Here is a 15,184-nt window from a genome sequence, read left to right as displayed (position 1 = left end):
AGATGATTCTTCTGTATTTGAAGTACATTTCACTAGGGCTGGGTATCGGCACTGATCTCCCGATTCGTTTCGATTTCGATTCACAAGGTCCCGATTTGAATAAAAAAAGTTATTAATTTATAAACTACCAAGAAATAACGGCAAATTAACCAAGGCTCTGAGTTCAAAAGAGTGCAATTCGTTAAAAAATATCATATATTGTCGGGGGTGCTTGCGGATCAGCTTTAAGCCGTGGCGAAAGAGAGCATTGCGGAGCTTGTGCGGTTGGGCTTCACGAATATGTTTGGCCAGGTGGCACTGTTTTTTAATTCACTGAGAAAATGCATAGATGTACAAGATCGATCTTGGGATTTTAAGAATCAGTATCAGATCGTCCAAACCAGAATCACAATTTACTGGACAATCGATCTTTTTACCTAGCCCTACATTTCACTTATACCTCCCTTTAAAATATCTCAGCCAAAATAATGTTTTCAAATAAAGGAAGATTTTAAATTATTATTGGTATTAAATTATTGGGTTAAGATACAATGTTTTAATCTATTTTATGTATTTATTGTATTTTTTTATTTTTAAAGTAAGATTTCAACATTATTATTTTATTTTACAAAATTATAAAACCTGCAGTCTTGCAGTTTCATACAATTATTTCTGTTTAAGCTGAATTTCACCTTTAATCTATTTTATTAATACAATCAGATAATGCATTGCTAGAACTAGACGAGTTTCAAGAAAGATTAGAGGCAGAGAGAAGACAGCAGGAGAACTGAGACAAAGGTCAAATAAATGATTCTTTATCTGGATTTAACTGCATCTTCCTCTTCTGTATAAAAGTTCACATTGTTCCCTGTTCTTAACATCTCAGTTTACTCATATTCACTATAGCATACATTACTGCAAACTGTAATGTAATGTTGTTTGCTGTTGTTGATCTCCTCTTCCTCCTCCTACATCTTCCTCTAAACCTAAAATTCTCCTGTAGTTTAAAGGCTAGCCGAAAATATATTGAAAACAATTTGAATTAATAGCCTGATGTCCTCATACACATACACACATATGAGAGAGTCTTCACCTAATGTGGAATGTGGTGTGCTATTTAGTTAAAGCATTGTGTGTATTTGGTATGGCAGTTGTAGCCATTGATTTGCAATTATTTGTATGGTGTGTTGACTTTCAAATGTACATGTACACGCCACCATTGACTGTGAAAATGATTTAACCTTAAATTACATCATGATGCCATATAGTCAACAACCTTGTCCATATTGAAAAGTATATTGTTGTGCACATTGTTGGTCAAGCATGTGTCTAAAGCTCAAGAAGCAATGAGGCAGAACAAGCTATCTGGTAAGTAGAACATGCATAATGAGAAAATAATTACCAGTCCTTCTATAATTATATAACACGTCGAGGAACTCAGAACACTAGTTATGGTTTGATGTCAAGTTCTTCCATGGAGTGCAATACATTATTCTCGAATGCTTACAAATATCTGAGTTTCTCTGTGTTTTGTCTTGCTAGCTTGTCTTACTCTGTTATGGCCTCCCACGTAAAACCAACTTACTTGCACTTAATACTGCCCTAAGGCAGCACAGAGTGAAATAACATCAGCACCAAGCTGGTGTTAAAAACCTAAAAAGCCAACACGCTCAATGAAACTGCTTCTATATGGAATGCAATTGTATATTAAAGCCTCAGAGCTATAAAAATGTAATCTTAATGAAATTCAGAAACAGTTACATTTGCTGAGATTTGTACTCTGTATTAAAACTAAATTAGTATGAGGCAGACCATAAGAGCAATTTCATAATCAACTATCTATGTATGTGTGTGTGTGTATATATATATATATATATATATATATATATATATATATATATATATATATATATATATACACACACACTCTGCATGTGTCTATGGGGTGCTTTACAAACATATATGAAACTAAATTTGGGATTAGTATCTTTAGCCAATCAGAGTCTTGATATGAAATTTGAATTAACTATCAGTACATTTCTTTAAAAAAAAACTGGGCACTGGAGAAACACAATTAGTGGCCCAAGGAATCATAACAATACATCATAATTCTTCAAGAGGGACTTCTGGTTGTATATGCTGTTGATAATATATCCAAAGAAGACAGTAGACAAAGAAGATAGTACCCCAGCTCATACCACCAATTCAGGCTCACACAAATTATTTTTTGTGTGTGTCTTTGTTGCACAAGACAATGGGCGGCACCACACAAGTATCCACTAGGAGTTCATAGGTTATCGAACTATAAATGTGTATACTTGTTATACTTGTGTCTACGTTTGGAATGCTTTGAAAGCTGAGAGAAGCGTTTCCTATATATGTAAGCCCTTTATTATAGGAGCATCTGTCCTTTTTAAAAAACAAATAGCTTGAGGCAGGATGTGCTTTCCAAGAGCACCAAACATATCATTTCAAACATATATTACTTTTTTAACAACACAGAGTGTAGTTACTGCTATGAAATGATCACAATTGTATTATGCCTCTAGGATACATGTCACTACTAAATGTAAGAAGTATTTAAATCAATCACTTCTGTAGTTCAGTGATTGAGAAGAACAGGAGTGTCTGATGTTAAAGACTAAATTCAAATGTGTACCTAATGGATTACAACAAAATTATTATGTTTTCACAATTTTACATATTATTATAACATCCAAAAACATTAATTAAATATTAAAACTACAAGTAATATATTTAAAACTTGAAATCAAATATACAATTATGTGTGTCTTCAAATACAATAACATTCAATTACTCCTGTTCTGTTATATGCTTTTGTTTTGATATTTATTTTTCTCGAAACATCAGGACTGCATCTCTCAGCTTGCTCTCCAAAATACTCCTAGGTTGCTATTTCACACTTGAATTGGTGTACTTTAATCCCATGTTAAATGATACAGCTCTTGAGAAGTGGTACATCCCCTAAAGAAGCCACATAAAAGCCTTTAGGTAATGCTTAATTTTTTATGACAAACAATTTTGAAGCGCAATAATTCGGTTGAGGTAGTAGAGCCTTAATCCTGCCTTAGGTGAAGGGATGTTGTACATTTTGATTTAATCCAAAGTTAGGCCTTAAATGGATTAAAGGATTTATTGATTTTTCACATCGTTCTGGTTTAATTGATTCAAATGTTGCATATCTATTAAATTGGCCCTCTTTGTATGAACTGCCCAACACAACTACAGAAAATAACTAAAAGGTGATGCCTACAGAAACTATCCATGTTACTGTTCATGTAGTTTAAATACAAAGCACCATTATTATCTTTTTGCAGGAGTATTATTTTGTGTTGTGCTGATGTCCTGAAAATGATGTTCTTAGACATAATTTAAGAGCTATTTACAGAGCTAACGCCAAGAAAAACATCATGAGATAATAACATGAATTAATAATAATTGTGATTATAATTATACTAATAAACAGAAACCAGCATTTGTATAGAAGACTTGAAAATGGAATAAGCATGCTTACTGAGCTCCTGAAGCCTTTTCAACTGCAGAACTTCGTCATCTTCATCTTCTGCTTCAGAATAAAAGTGCAGGCAGGATTTCTCAAGTGCAAACCACCCAACTCTCCAGTGGGAAAGATCATAACCTTCCTTGTAATACAGCTGTCCAATCAATTCAAAATCTTTTCTTGTGACGTCTTGAACCGCGGTTGGGATGGAACACTGAAATCAAGATAAATCCTGTGGTTTTGTTTGCACGTGTTGCTTTTGCTTGAACAGTATGGTTTCCCTCTCAAATAGTCAAACGGAAGAGTATTCATACCCCAGCTGAAACTCAGCATAATAAAGTAAAGAATGGTATAAAAAAAACTAGAAATATTACAATAAAACATATAAAGTTACTTCAAAAAGGCTTGAGCCTAATATAAAATAAGCAGCTGAACATATCCTATTGTTGCTGCCATTCATCATAGTCTGGTACTGGTTCAAAGGAGTTATGTATGTGTGAGCATATTCAAACATCAAAGTTACAGTATTATACACGAGTATATTTATTTGCATTTCTGTGCTTTGCAAATTGAAAAAAGCCAATAAATAGTTCTTAAATGAAAGAACTGGGATCAAAGAAATTATTATGCATGTAGAAAGGGATCTTTAGCATTAGAATGTGATGACCATATGTGATGCGATGATGATGATTATTATTATGATGAAGATGTTGTTGTTTATGATGCTGATGATTATTATAGGAGCACAGCATCAGAAAGCCACTTTATCCTCAAAAAGGTTCACAGTGAAGCTGAACCCTAGCTAGCCTATTAAGCTGACTTGGCTCTTGGCTTGCATACAGTTGTGTCTGAGGTAGAGAAATGAATTTGACTGGCACTCGGGCTTTTGCACATCCACATTTGCATGACACACACACATACATTAGGCAGAATCAATTTGTGGTACTTAGATTAGATGAAATACCAATAATAAATATATTTTATATTTTGGCACTTGCTGAGTGCTGAACATTTTTACAATGGTATTTTTTTATACATTTAGTATACATTTTTTTAACCTACTAAAATATTCTTTCGGAATACCTTGGTTATTGCCTGAGTCCATTCTCTGTGAGATTCCAGTGTTTCAGCTCCAAACAGGAAGACACGTTCTGACAGCAGATACATCTCGAAGGTGAAGACAGCCCTAAAGGATCAGGGAAACAGCAGAAGCAATAAAGCCTTGTTCTACAGTTTGAAGCTGCCTGATGATTGCTTTCCCATAATATGACTGCAAAATATGAAAGGATTTAAAATTGGCATTTTAAAAAAGAAAGGTGCCTTCATTGAAAAAAAAAAAAGTATTTAATCTTCTTTTGTTTTTCTCTGTTCCACAAGCATACTAGCAGACCAAAGGTTCAAATGTTACATCAATAACAGATTACGTTCCAATATTGAATTCTTAGATCTCAAAATGGGAAAGATTTACCTTAGATCAAACGGTAAATTTAAACCTAGCATATTACAGTATCAAAGTGTGGTATACTGTATATGTTTCTCCCTTTTCTCATCTGTCCACAGATAAACATCAGAACAGGAAGCCAAGGAACACTATTTGACTTCTCTGACCCTGGCCTAATGGTAGGTGTGGAATAGCTTGTTAGATATGCTCCCCAGGGAAGGAAAGAACATGCCACTCATTCACCATTTTAAGGTCTATTTGTCACAATCACTTCGGCCCATTCGACTAAGTTCTAAAGACTTCAATGATCACACACAAAAAGGAACAAGGTTGAATGGATGGTGCCGATGCCGAAACACAATTCCACATTCCACTTAACTTCCAATATGTGAAAACAAGCAATTGTGAAAAAGGTTAAAGGTCAAAGGAAATGTTCTAAGGATAAATAAAATGATAATAGTTATTTTACAATATACTGTATATATGAGGTAATATATTTATATATATTAAAAAAATCCTTTGATGCATCATCATTTTAGGTTGTAACAAAAACAATTTAAAAAGTCCAAAGGGGGTGTATACTTCCTATTGCCAGTCTAATTTCTGGATATTAATGTGGAGATGACATGGAGTGTGGTATGTATTGGTTGTGTGTGTCTGTGTGTGATTGTGTAGGAGGGAGGTTGGGTACTCATTAGTTTAGCAACAGTTTTTTATGCATTTAAAAGATATTTAATAGTGGATATATTTTACCAGCTCTTTAGCTCAGTAGCTCCTGTCTCTAATACGATTTTATGGTGAGTTACTAGGGTTTTATCTTACTAGGTGATAAAGTTATTGTGTATCCATAGTTACCCTTCTCAAGGAGCTGTATGCTAACAAACACTTTGAACAGTTTTAATATTAAATATCTAGGATAACAAAAACACAGAAAAAAATTACACACGTTATCATTAACATACATACCCAGTTTCAATCATGCTTTCAGTCTTATGCACAGCTAGACTCACAACTTCAGTGATGTCAATTCTTCCACTAGCTGTTGCAGTCTTCTCGTTTTCGTAATAACTGAGAAAACCACCTTCAAGTGTGCACCATCGCTTAACCATTTCTAAAAATAAAGATAGAGGACAGTGGTATTTTAAGCTGACTTTTGTTTATATAGTTAATAATTAGTATCAATTTTACATAAATACATACGTATCATATTTTTCTGTTTTCACTGTACTTTGTAATGCATTGAAAATGTTTCTTGCGAAAACTGTAAGTCTGTAAGACTTAGTCTTAGGTGATCTTGATAATCTTAGACAACCTTACAAAATGTTACTTTTATACATTTGTAGTACTGACTGGGGCTTATAATGTCAGCCAATCATATTTCACTCTCAGTCACAACTCAAGGTGAAGAGCTGTTGCTGTCACTTATTATCAGGATAGGAACTTTCCACTTTTTTGAGGCATGGATTCACCATGCCAGACCTCACTGAATTCCACAGATTAAGCCTTTTTTGATAAAATAGTATCAAGAAACATTGTGATTTGGTGTGTATGTATGTATTAATCTATTTATATACTTATTTATATATTTATTCATTCATTAATTTAAGAAAATAGATCCTGAAATTAATTACTTGAAATATCCTAAATATCCTAAAATTATCCTATTTTTACATACAATATTTATTTTCAATTCCTCAATTATAGCTATAGCCATTTTTATTTCAGATTATATAGTGGAACTCTTACAAATTAAACATTTTAGTTTTTCTTATAACAATACAAGTACATTTTTTTAATTATTTGTTTTACTTTAGGGGAATGTATTACAGTTTGGGTTATTTGCAATTTAAAAATACAATAATAATAATACAAGTAATTACACAAGGCTTGAGCTACAATGCTTTTGCCAGTGCACACAGCAGTCCAATAGATGGATGAGGTCATTTGTTCAAATGAGAACAAGATTAATCCCCAGCTGAGGACAGTCTGGTGTGGTTTCGGTCTTTGCAACTGGTACTAACTTGATTACATGTTTTGCTATGATCCCCAACAGTAAAAAGCTACAAAACAAGGAGACATAATAAGGTATATGCTATTTCCTAAATATACATGTCTTCCAAATTAATGTTATAATAAACTTGAACTTTTCACAGATCATATATATTTTTGTATTACCAGTTGGTTTTGCTAGTGTTTAGGTTTTTTCCTCCCAAAAGTGTGGTTTTCAGTTCCTTTTCAAAATAAATGCTACCATGCCTACTAATTAATAACAGAATCTGTGAAAAAACTAAAGCAATACATGCTTTGTATACATGCAGATGAGTTAAATAAACTGGGGTATTTCCATACATTCATGACTTCATATTAAAACTATAACTTTAGTGTTGTACTAAACATAGTTGTAGGTGAACAATCAACACATTTAATTTGTCAATGCTTTAGTTTCATTAATGTTTTTAAATTAAACTATGCTTATTCATCAGCGTTTTCTTCTTTTTCAGTCAGTCTTGCACTAGAGCCATGTTGTTATCACAATACATAACATCACATATCTAGAACTGGCAAAATGCAAACTGACACAAACTCAAAAAACAAACATGGAATAAACTGCACAAAGTCTATGTGCCTTTTAATATCCATGAACATTAAATAAATACATCAAGCTATGTATTAGTTGTACTTGCATAAAAGTGACATACTTTTCAATTATCACAATGTTCATCAAAACAAACTGCAATTAAGTTTTCTGAATATTTTTCTTTATGCTGAGCAAATTCTGAGGCTGGCCTTTTGATGACTTAACACATTTGTTTTGTTTGGTCTTTTCACCTCAGAGTAAATCATCAAGAAAGAAAGATATGAAGACTGAATTTAAACATGAATATCACTTTAGCATATCTATTCGAATGTCATTGTAAATATCTCATCATTGTAAATGTAAATGACGAAATGTCTTCTGCAGTGAAAGTATTTCTATATTTTTCTTATTAAAATGTAATTTAAACTCTTAAAATGAATCGTATTTGAGTATTTAGAGTATGAACTGTTGTATAATAGGCATAATACACTACAGGCTGTGTCTCTCACTGAGATATCATTACTTTTCGGGTGTTGAGTTCACTCAGTATGAGGCATAGTGCCCAGCCACCCGAGTCTTGATATTGTCCCAGAATGACACAAGCCCTGTCGTAAATTACTCCTTTGATAACATTATACTATAGCAAACACATACACATAAACAGTATACTATATTGGTTGTTGTATTTAAACAATGTGAGAGCCTGTTCCAAATCATTTAAGCAAAATAAAGTATTTTGTTTTCTTGCTTTCATCCCTGTGATACAGTATAGTGTGTTACTGAATTATCAAGACTTAAGAATTTACATACTTAAAAAGCATGAAGTTCATGAAAATATAACTAATTTTGAATTTCAAAATCAAATTACCATCTGTTTTTTGTTCAGCCCCCATAAATAAAACACCTTCTGTCACTTTATTATCATTTAGTCACTTCAGTCCATGAATATTCTAATTCTAATGTTTCATTCAAAATTCAAATTTGAAAAATTGCCTTAAAGAAACACTAATAATTTTAATAATGGAATACGTTTTAATTTGACGCTTGAGCTTGAAAATAAAAATTACCACAGCATATGAAGGGGGAAAAATCATAACCAGCACATTCTATGCCAATGTATAGCCCGCTTTATGGCTAAAGGCTAAAGTATATAATATGTTTCTTGTGTTCTCAGTCTTATTTCAGTTGCATATGCCATAAATATGTGGGAGAAATAATAATCATATTAAAAAAAAAAACTTCAGTATGTATAAATAGTTCAAGGGTCTCCTGTCTTACTCACCCTGGATAACTAATTATTCAGAGACTCCATTTTGATAGACAGAGTGTCATATGTACCTCTGATGAATTAAAGTGAAACTTACATTGTCAGATACTTGCCAAGTATGCCTTTTCCAGCTCTAAAGCTGACAGCTGCCCCTAGCTCCCAGTCTCCTGGCAGCCTTTAGCATTAACGACATTACAGGTAAAGCCATTCTTCCGCATCTAAATTTATTCAGATACTGGATGACAGCTGGTATTTAAAAGAATTAGCACATACATTTTTGCTCCTCTAGCCCTCACTATACAACCATTAAATAACAGGGAATTTGAACTGGTTTTCAATTAAGTTCAGCAGGTTCAAAGAACCCTATTCAACTACACAGGTGGATCCTTGGTTATTTATCATTTTGAATGGCATTGACTCACTCGTTATTTAAAATACCTTTTAATTTTTTTTAAAAATAGGCTCATATATGTATATATGTGCATATACACAAATACATATATCATCAACTTCTCCAACCCTTGGCAATCCACTAGTGGACAGATAGCTCTGTATCATTAGGGGAAGTGACTATTATAAATGGTGAAATTATGAATTGTGGAAAAGTAAAACTATATTTTGTAAGTCACCCTGGATAAGGGTGTCTGTTAAGAAATAATAATAATAATAATAACAATAATTATTATTATTAAAAATAATAATGCCAAGAGAGTTGAACCCCAAATCCTAGTGCCATCTACACCATGCAAAAAAAAAAGACACGTAGCTATTTGATATATATATATATATTGTAACGAGCACCGCTTTTCCCGGCTCTCGTCGCGGATCCACCACGCTGTGCAGCAATAACAGAGGAGGCACAGGTTGCAAACAAAACAAGAACTTTATTGAACAGGCTTTATGGCTGGAGCGACCTTGTAACTCGCTGAACTCTCCCTTCTCACTCTCTCCTACTGAACTTCTCTTAAAACTATCACGCGGGAACCGGGCACCCCTATTTATTAGTTTACACCCTGTGACTGGCTCCCCCAATCACGGCGCGCCCCGTGTTCCCGCGCTGGGCCAACCTCTGACCCCTGGAACTAACTAAGCCCAGTTGCATAACCACACAGGAAGTGACATAAATACACCCCAAATTACCCCCCCAGTCCCAGATCGCTACAATATATATTGTTACCTAGGCACTTTGAGGCTGCACAAGGACTGGAGAGAGAAGACAGATTTGACAAAGGAACTGTTGTAGTTATAAATATATAAAAGTTGGGATGGTTGTCCAATTGTTTTAAATAAAAGCATTAAAACACTTGCAATAACTGTCCCATCATGTATGACACCAACAAGAGACTGGTGTTTGGTACAGTACGAGTGCTACATCGGAGCACAACATCTCAGAAGCCCATACCAGCATAAGGGATACTATGTCTTTAAACTGTAACTTGTAGTTTTTCATGGTTGTTAAAATGGTGGACAACTAACACACTATACAGGTCCCAAGACACAGCCGGCTCCTGCACAGTTTAGTCGTTAATCAAGTTCATGTTAAACACCTGTTGGGTATTGGGTAAGGTTCCTATATAAGGAAGTGTTTTGCTTTAGTTTGAGTGGGGAGTTTAGCAGGTATATGCAGGTACTGTGCTTTGTCTATGTATTGTTGCAAGTCAAACATCTTTGGCTTGTATGAGAACCTTCTTTGTGTACCAATCTTTACTATGTCACCAAGACTACAATTTGTGTTTAAAACCTAAAATAAAGAAACAGGCAATTGCTCTACTTATGAAGCAGAATCTAGTAATGGTATATGTCATTCCCTGTAACAGTGTTGAAGATTTTGATGAGAAATTAAAACAACAAAAAGTTCACAGAACAAGGCTGCTTTTCTACAGGGACTACAGAAAAACACACATACTGACTATGATATAAAATCTGGAATGTTCCAATGAAAAATACATAAACAACAGGTCATCTAATATCATACAGAAAAAAAGAAAACATTTTATTACCAAAAAAGGATAATGGCATTATAATAAAGGAATGTAATGATCACACATGTATAGCTAATTCAATAGATCAGTTGTTCCAGATACATATTCAACCAATAACAGCTTACTATTTACTAACAATGCGTAGTCTAACCTGTTCAAAGTCCATCAATTTTGCTAAGCTTCGCTGCACTGGAGCTCTCTATACGTCATGTCATTGATACATGTATATATGTTGTATATGGAAACTAGTGTAAACAAAGTACTGGCAAGTACTGAGATTGTGAGAAAATAAATAAAACTAGCGTAATATGGAAAAAACTGACCAAGAATGCATTTGCTGGAAAGAGCATGAACTTATGTACAACGATATTCAGTCACTATACCTAACGTGTTTCACAAACAAGCATGAGCTGGACAGTTACAGAGCTCATAAGACATCGCTAGAGATGGCATTCATTGATGACATGTTTTTGGGACCAGCACCAGTGGCGAAACTATCACATTGTTAAAGATGATTATTAGTTTAACAAATTAGTTTTGAAATATCCAATATATTAGCAGGCTTTAACACGTTCTGAAACTAACCATAATATCACATTGTAACCTGCACGGCATGGTATTTAACCATGGATTAAGCATGAATTTGGCAGATCCACCCAAAATTGGGGCATCGATTACAAAGTATTAATTAACCTGGAAACGATTTGTGATAGAGACATGCGTTTTTTAGCTGTGTAACAGATTCTGCAGAAAAGAAACATGATGTTTTGTCCCAGCATGCATATTGTTCGCTGAAGATTCCGCCTGAGAGCTATCAACGACAATACATCACTTTGACCTTTGAACGGGGTAAATAAATGTCAATATGGTGGTGCCCTTGATTGTTACTTGACCCAAAAACTTGAACCATTGGATTATGTGTGCTATTTTGACAATACCAGCACGATCAAAAGTAATTATTCGATCTGGGTAAAATGTCTAGCACCTTGTTTTTGACTACAGATACCCTTTAAATGCTAACAACTAAACAAACAAATACAAACAATGTCCCATACAGCACAATGTTATCTACATTAAAATCAAAGGAAATTCATAATCTAGGTTTTTGCTTATTTCTAAAACATCTGATTATATCTGATTGCAAAGATGGCATGCAAAGCTGCATTTTTTTTCTTATATTATTACTCTATTACATATTACATACTGAGCACCCACAGCAAGCCTATAGGTAAAACTCAAGCTTTAAACCATTGTGGTGTGGAGAACTAGAATTTATGAGGCTTGACAACACATAGGGGAAATCTACAAAGTGAATTAATGATCTGCAATACCAAGGGCTTGAACTTTTCCAGAATAATAACCTATCCTAATACAGAAATTGCCCTTCATTGTTTGAATGCCTACAGGGTGACATAGGTATATGAATCTTTAGCACAGATGCTTTACCTCCCTCTACAATACAGATTTAGAAAAGTGCTTAATACATCATTCCAGAATGTTATGCTTGTCTCTAGGAAGAATATTCAACTTAATTCAGATATTCTTCTGTTTCATTATATAGGTGCAGCTTTTTAGCTACACGTGTTTATGGAAGACCCATTAGAACCTGAAAAATCTCCATCGCTTTATTGAAGACTCAATTGAAGCATTCCAAAACTGCAAAAACAAAGGTCTTGTTAAGTACTATATTTGGAATTTAATCGACTAGGTTTCTTTCATGGATAAACCAGTTCCTTGCCTAAACACTGATGGGCAATGAAAGCACTGATTAATTACTTTGAGCACTAGTCTGCAGTGCCAAATTTTCATTTGTTCAGAGAAAGTAACAAGGTTTACTAGCATTATTTTTATTTAATCTTCAGGATTTTTTTTTTTTGTATCATACTTGAACAAGAAATATGTAACCTTTGTTTGCAACAAGCAGACAACCTTGATGATTTGAGTTTATTATTGTAAATACAAATTACTGGCATATATGGCAGGAGAAGAAATACAACCCTGCCATTAAAATGAATAAGATATACCTGTCCCAATATAAAATACATCCTTTATTGTAAATTATTAAAAAAAAAAGAAAAAAAAGCTCAAGGTCATCTGAAACCCTTCAAACATCATGTAATATACTGATACTAAATTGCGATATAATCCTATTATTTCTCATATATGGTCCTTAATTTGTAGCTCAGATGTATTAAAGGTAAACAAATGTATATAAAAAGCCACATACAACAGATTTCATAATAACTAGGTAGTATCTAATGTTAGTGTCGCCAGAAAGCAAAACCAATCCATTTGAACTGTTCTCTCAGCGTGTTTGATCACAAACACCTCACCATGGCACCAATGAAAGGATATATGGCAACATGTTAAAGATATGTACTGAGACAGCTGGATCTTGTGCACATTTTACTATTTTATAACTGCCATCAATTGAAATATATTGAGAGTTTCAGATCCAACACCATCAAGTATCATACTATTATTATTATTATTATTATTATTATTATTATTATTATTATTATTATTATTATTTCTTGGCAGACGCCCTTATCCAGGGCGACTTACAACATAAGTGCAAAACAAAGTGCAAAAATACAGTTCAATAAAGGCATCATACAGTTCAATAAAGGCATACTACCTTCACACTGCATTAAAAAGTTTATACTTAAGATTTTAGCACCTTGTACACTACATCAAATTCACTAGAAAATTGTCCTGATTTAATCATGCATAACCTCTTTTATTATTTTTACTGTTTTTCTAAACAGAGCAAATACCATAGATTTGTCTAATTTATAAAAGGTTCCTTCTGGTGTTTTTTTAAAGCACTGAAACCAGAGGCTCTAACAGACCAATCCCATTGACAAATTAATCTCTCACATAACTAACAAAGCAATCCGAGGGACTCAGAGGGACAACTCTAATGCACAGTAAATGTTATGACAGTGAAGATTTACAAACAACCTACAAAAGAGTGCCGGAAAGCAATGGAGGGAAAATGTGGTCTAGTGCAGCCTTAATAGCTTCAGAGCTGGTAGGAAAGCACTCATGTGGAAAAAGAAACTAATCATAAATGATGGGTTTCATTTCTAAACAGCCACTCATTATTTCAGGCGATTCTGAACAATGATATATGCCACTTTTTTTTGCAATAATTTGTTGAGTTAATCTGTTACCAAAGTTTCTTAAGCAGAGTTTTGGATCTGCTTCATTTAGATGTTGTAACATTTAGGTTCAACTTACACTCACTGTTTTGTTAAGCTAGGAATAGAACATGTTTTAGTTAAGCACAAATACAAACTGAACCGAAACTCCAACTCAAGTCTAGCTCTCCAAGGGGCCTTGATCTTGTATTTAATATAGGCTGGAGGTGTCGGTGAAGGACCAGATGAATGAACCAGAGGATCAGACCACACAGCATTCCAGCCCTGCAGTCAATGAAGGGCAGGGCAGTCAAGTTCCCGGATACAACTCTATATTATTTAGTTTTCTTTGTTGTTCAATGTCAGACAGTAACCTTAGGAAGGCAACTGGTGGGTGATTGATTTGATTTTCAAACATGATAATTCCTCTGAGAAAGATGGAAGGACAACAGCTGTAGCTAGATTTGACTTTATTAAATCTTATTGTGATTGTATATTTGTAAGTCTTGCTCTAAAATGCCATATCAAATGATAAGCTGAGATAAAATTAATAAATTTGTATCCAAATACATTTACATTTAAATCAAGGTTTCATACTGATATTGACTACCAGTATAAATCATTAATTCAATGTGCCAGATGAAGGTACGATTTTATTTAAATAAATATTTAAATTCAGGAATGATAAATTGCTGCATCAGGGAGTTAAAATACTATTACATTGATTACACTGTATGGACAATATTAATCGTTTTTTATTTTGAAAGCTTCTAACAATATTCAGTAAACCATAAAGAAATGCATTTAAAAATCTTTCTGCAGTGCTTATTAAAGCCACAGCTGCCCTGCTTAAATTATTAAATCACCAGTATATCTGAAGACCTTCAAAGGATTAGTTGCAGATGTTTAAAGTTTTCGAAGAGAACACTCTTAAACAAAATAATGATCATTTTATAATTGTATAAAATGTTATTGTACAAAATATGATTAAAAGGTAAAGCTGACTTTTTTGTATTTTTTAAATAAAGCAAACTTAAAATATCATTAAAGCACCACTTAAACCTGTAAGACTTGTATCATTTATAAAATTAAGATTTATCTGCAGATTTTTACTATGCTTTTGTCATGAACTTAAAATATTACATTTTAAGGTAAGAGTGCAATTTTTGTACACATAATCTGAGTAATTAATTCCAATGCTTTCAAGGGTCTTCAATGGTTAAAGACTTAGCACAAGGACAGAAAATCATATGCTACACAAAGAGCACTACATT

The 15,184-nt window shown here is 33.5% G+C and overlaps 1 protein-coding gene across 1 annotated transcript in view; it reads right to left on the bottom strand.

Annotated features, from left to right (window-relative positions):
• The window catches only part of arap2 (ArfGAP with RhoGAP domain, ankyrin repeat and PH domain 2), a 119,108-nt gene that overhangs the window by 43,415 nt on the left and 60,509 nt on the right, over positions 1-15,184 (bottom strand). Inside the window, exons 17-19 of the mRNA XM_066719982.1 lie at positions 5,907-6,051; positions 4,583-4,685; positions 3,515-3,713 (exon numbers count right to left, since the gene is read on the bottom strand). Of these exons, the coding sequence (XP_066576079.1) occupies positions 3,515-3,713; positions 4,583-4,685; positions 5,907-6,051 (447 nt within the window). The remainder of the gene's footprint in view (positions 1-3,514; positions 3,714-4,582; positions 4,686-5,906; positions 6,052-15,184) is intronic.

This window comes from Amia ocellicauda, chromosome 13, assembly GCF_036373705.1.
Source record: "Amia ocellicauda isolate fAmiCal2 chromosome 13, fAmiCal2.hap1, whole genome shotgun sequence".
Lineage (NCBI taxonomy): Eukaryota > Metazoa > Chordata > Actinopteri > Amiiformes > Amiidae > Amia > Amia ocellicauda.
Note: the sequence above shows the minus strand (reverse complement) of the source record. Positions and strands in the feature narration are given on the sequence as shown.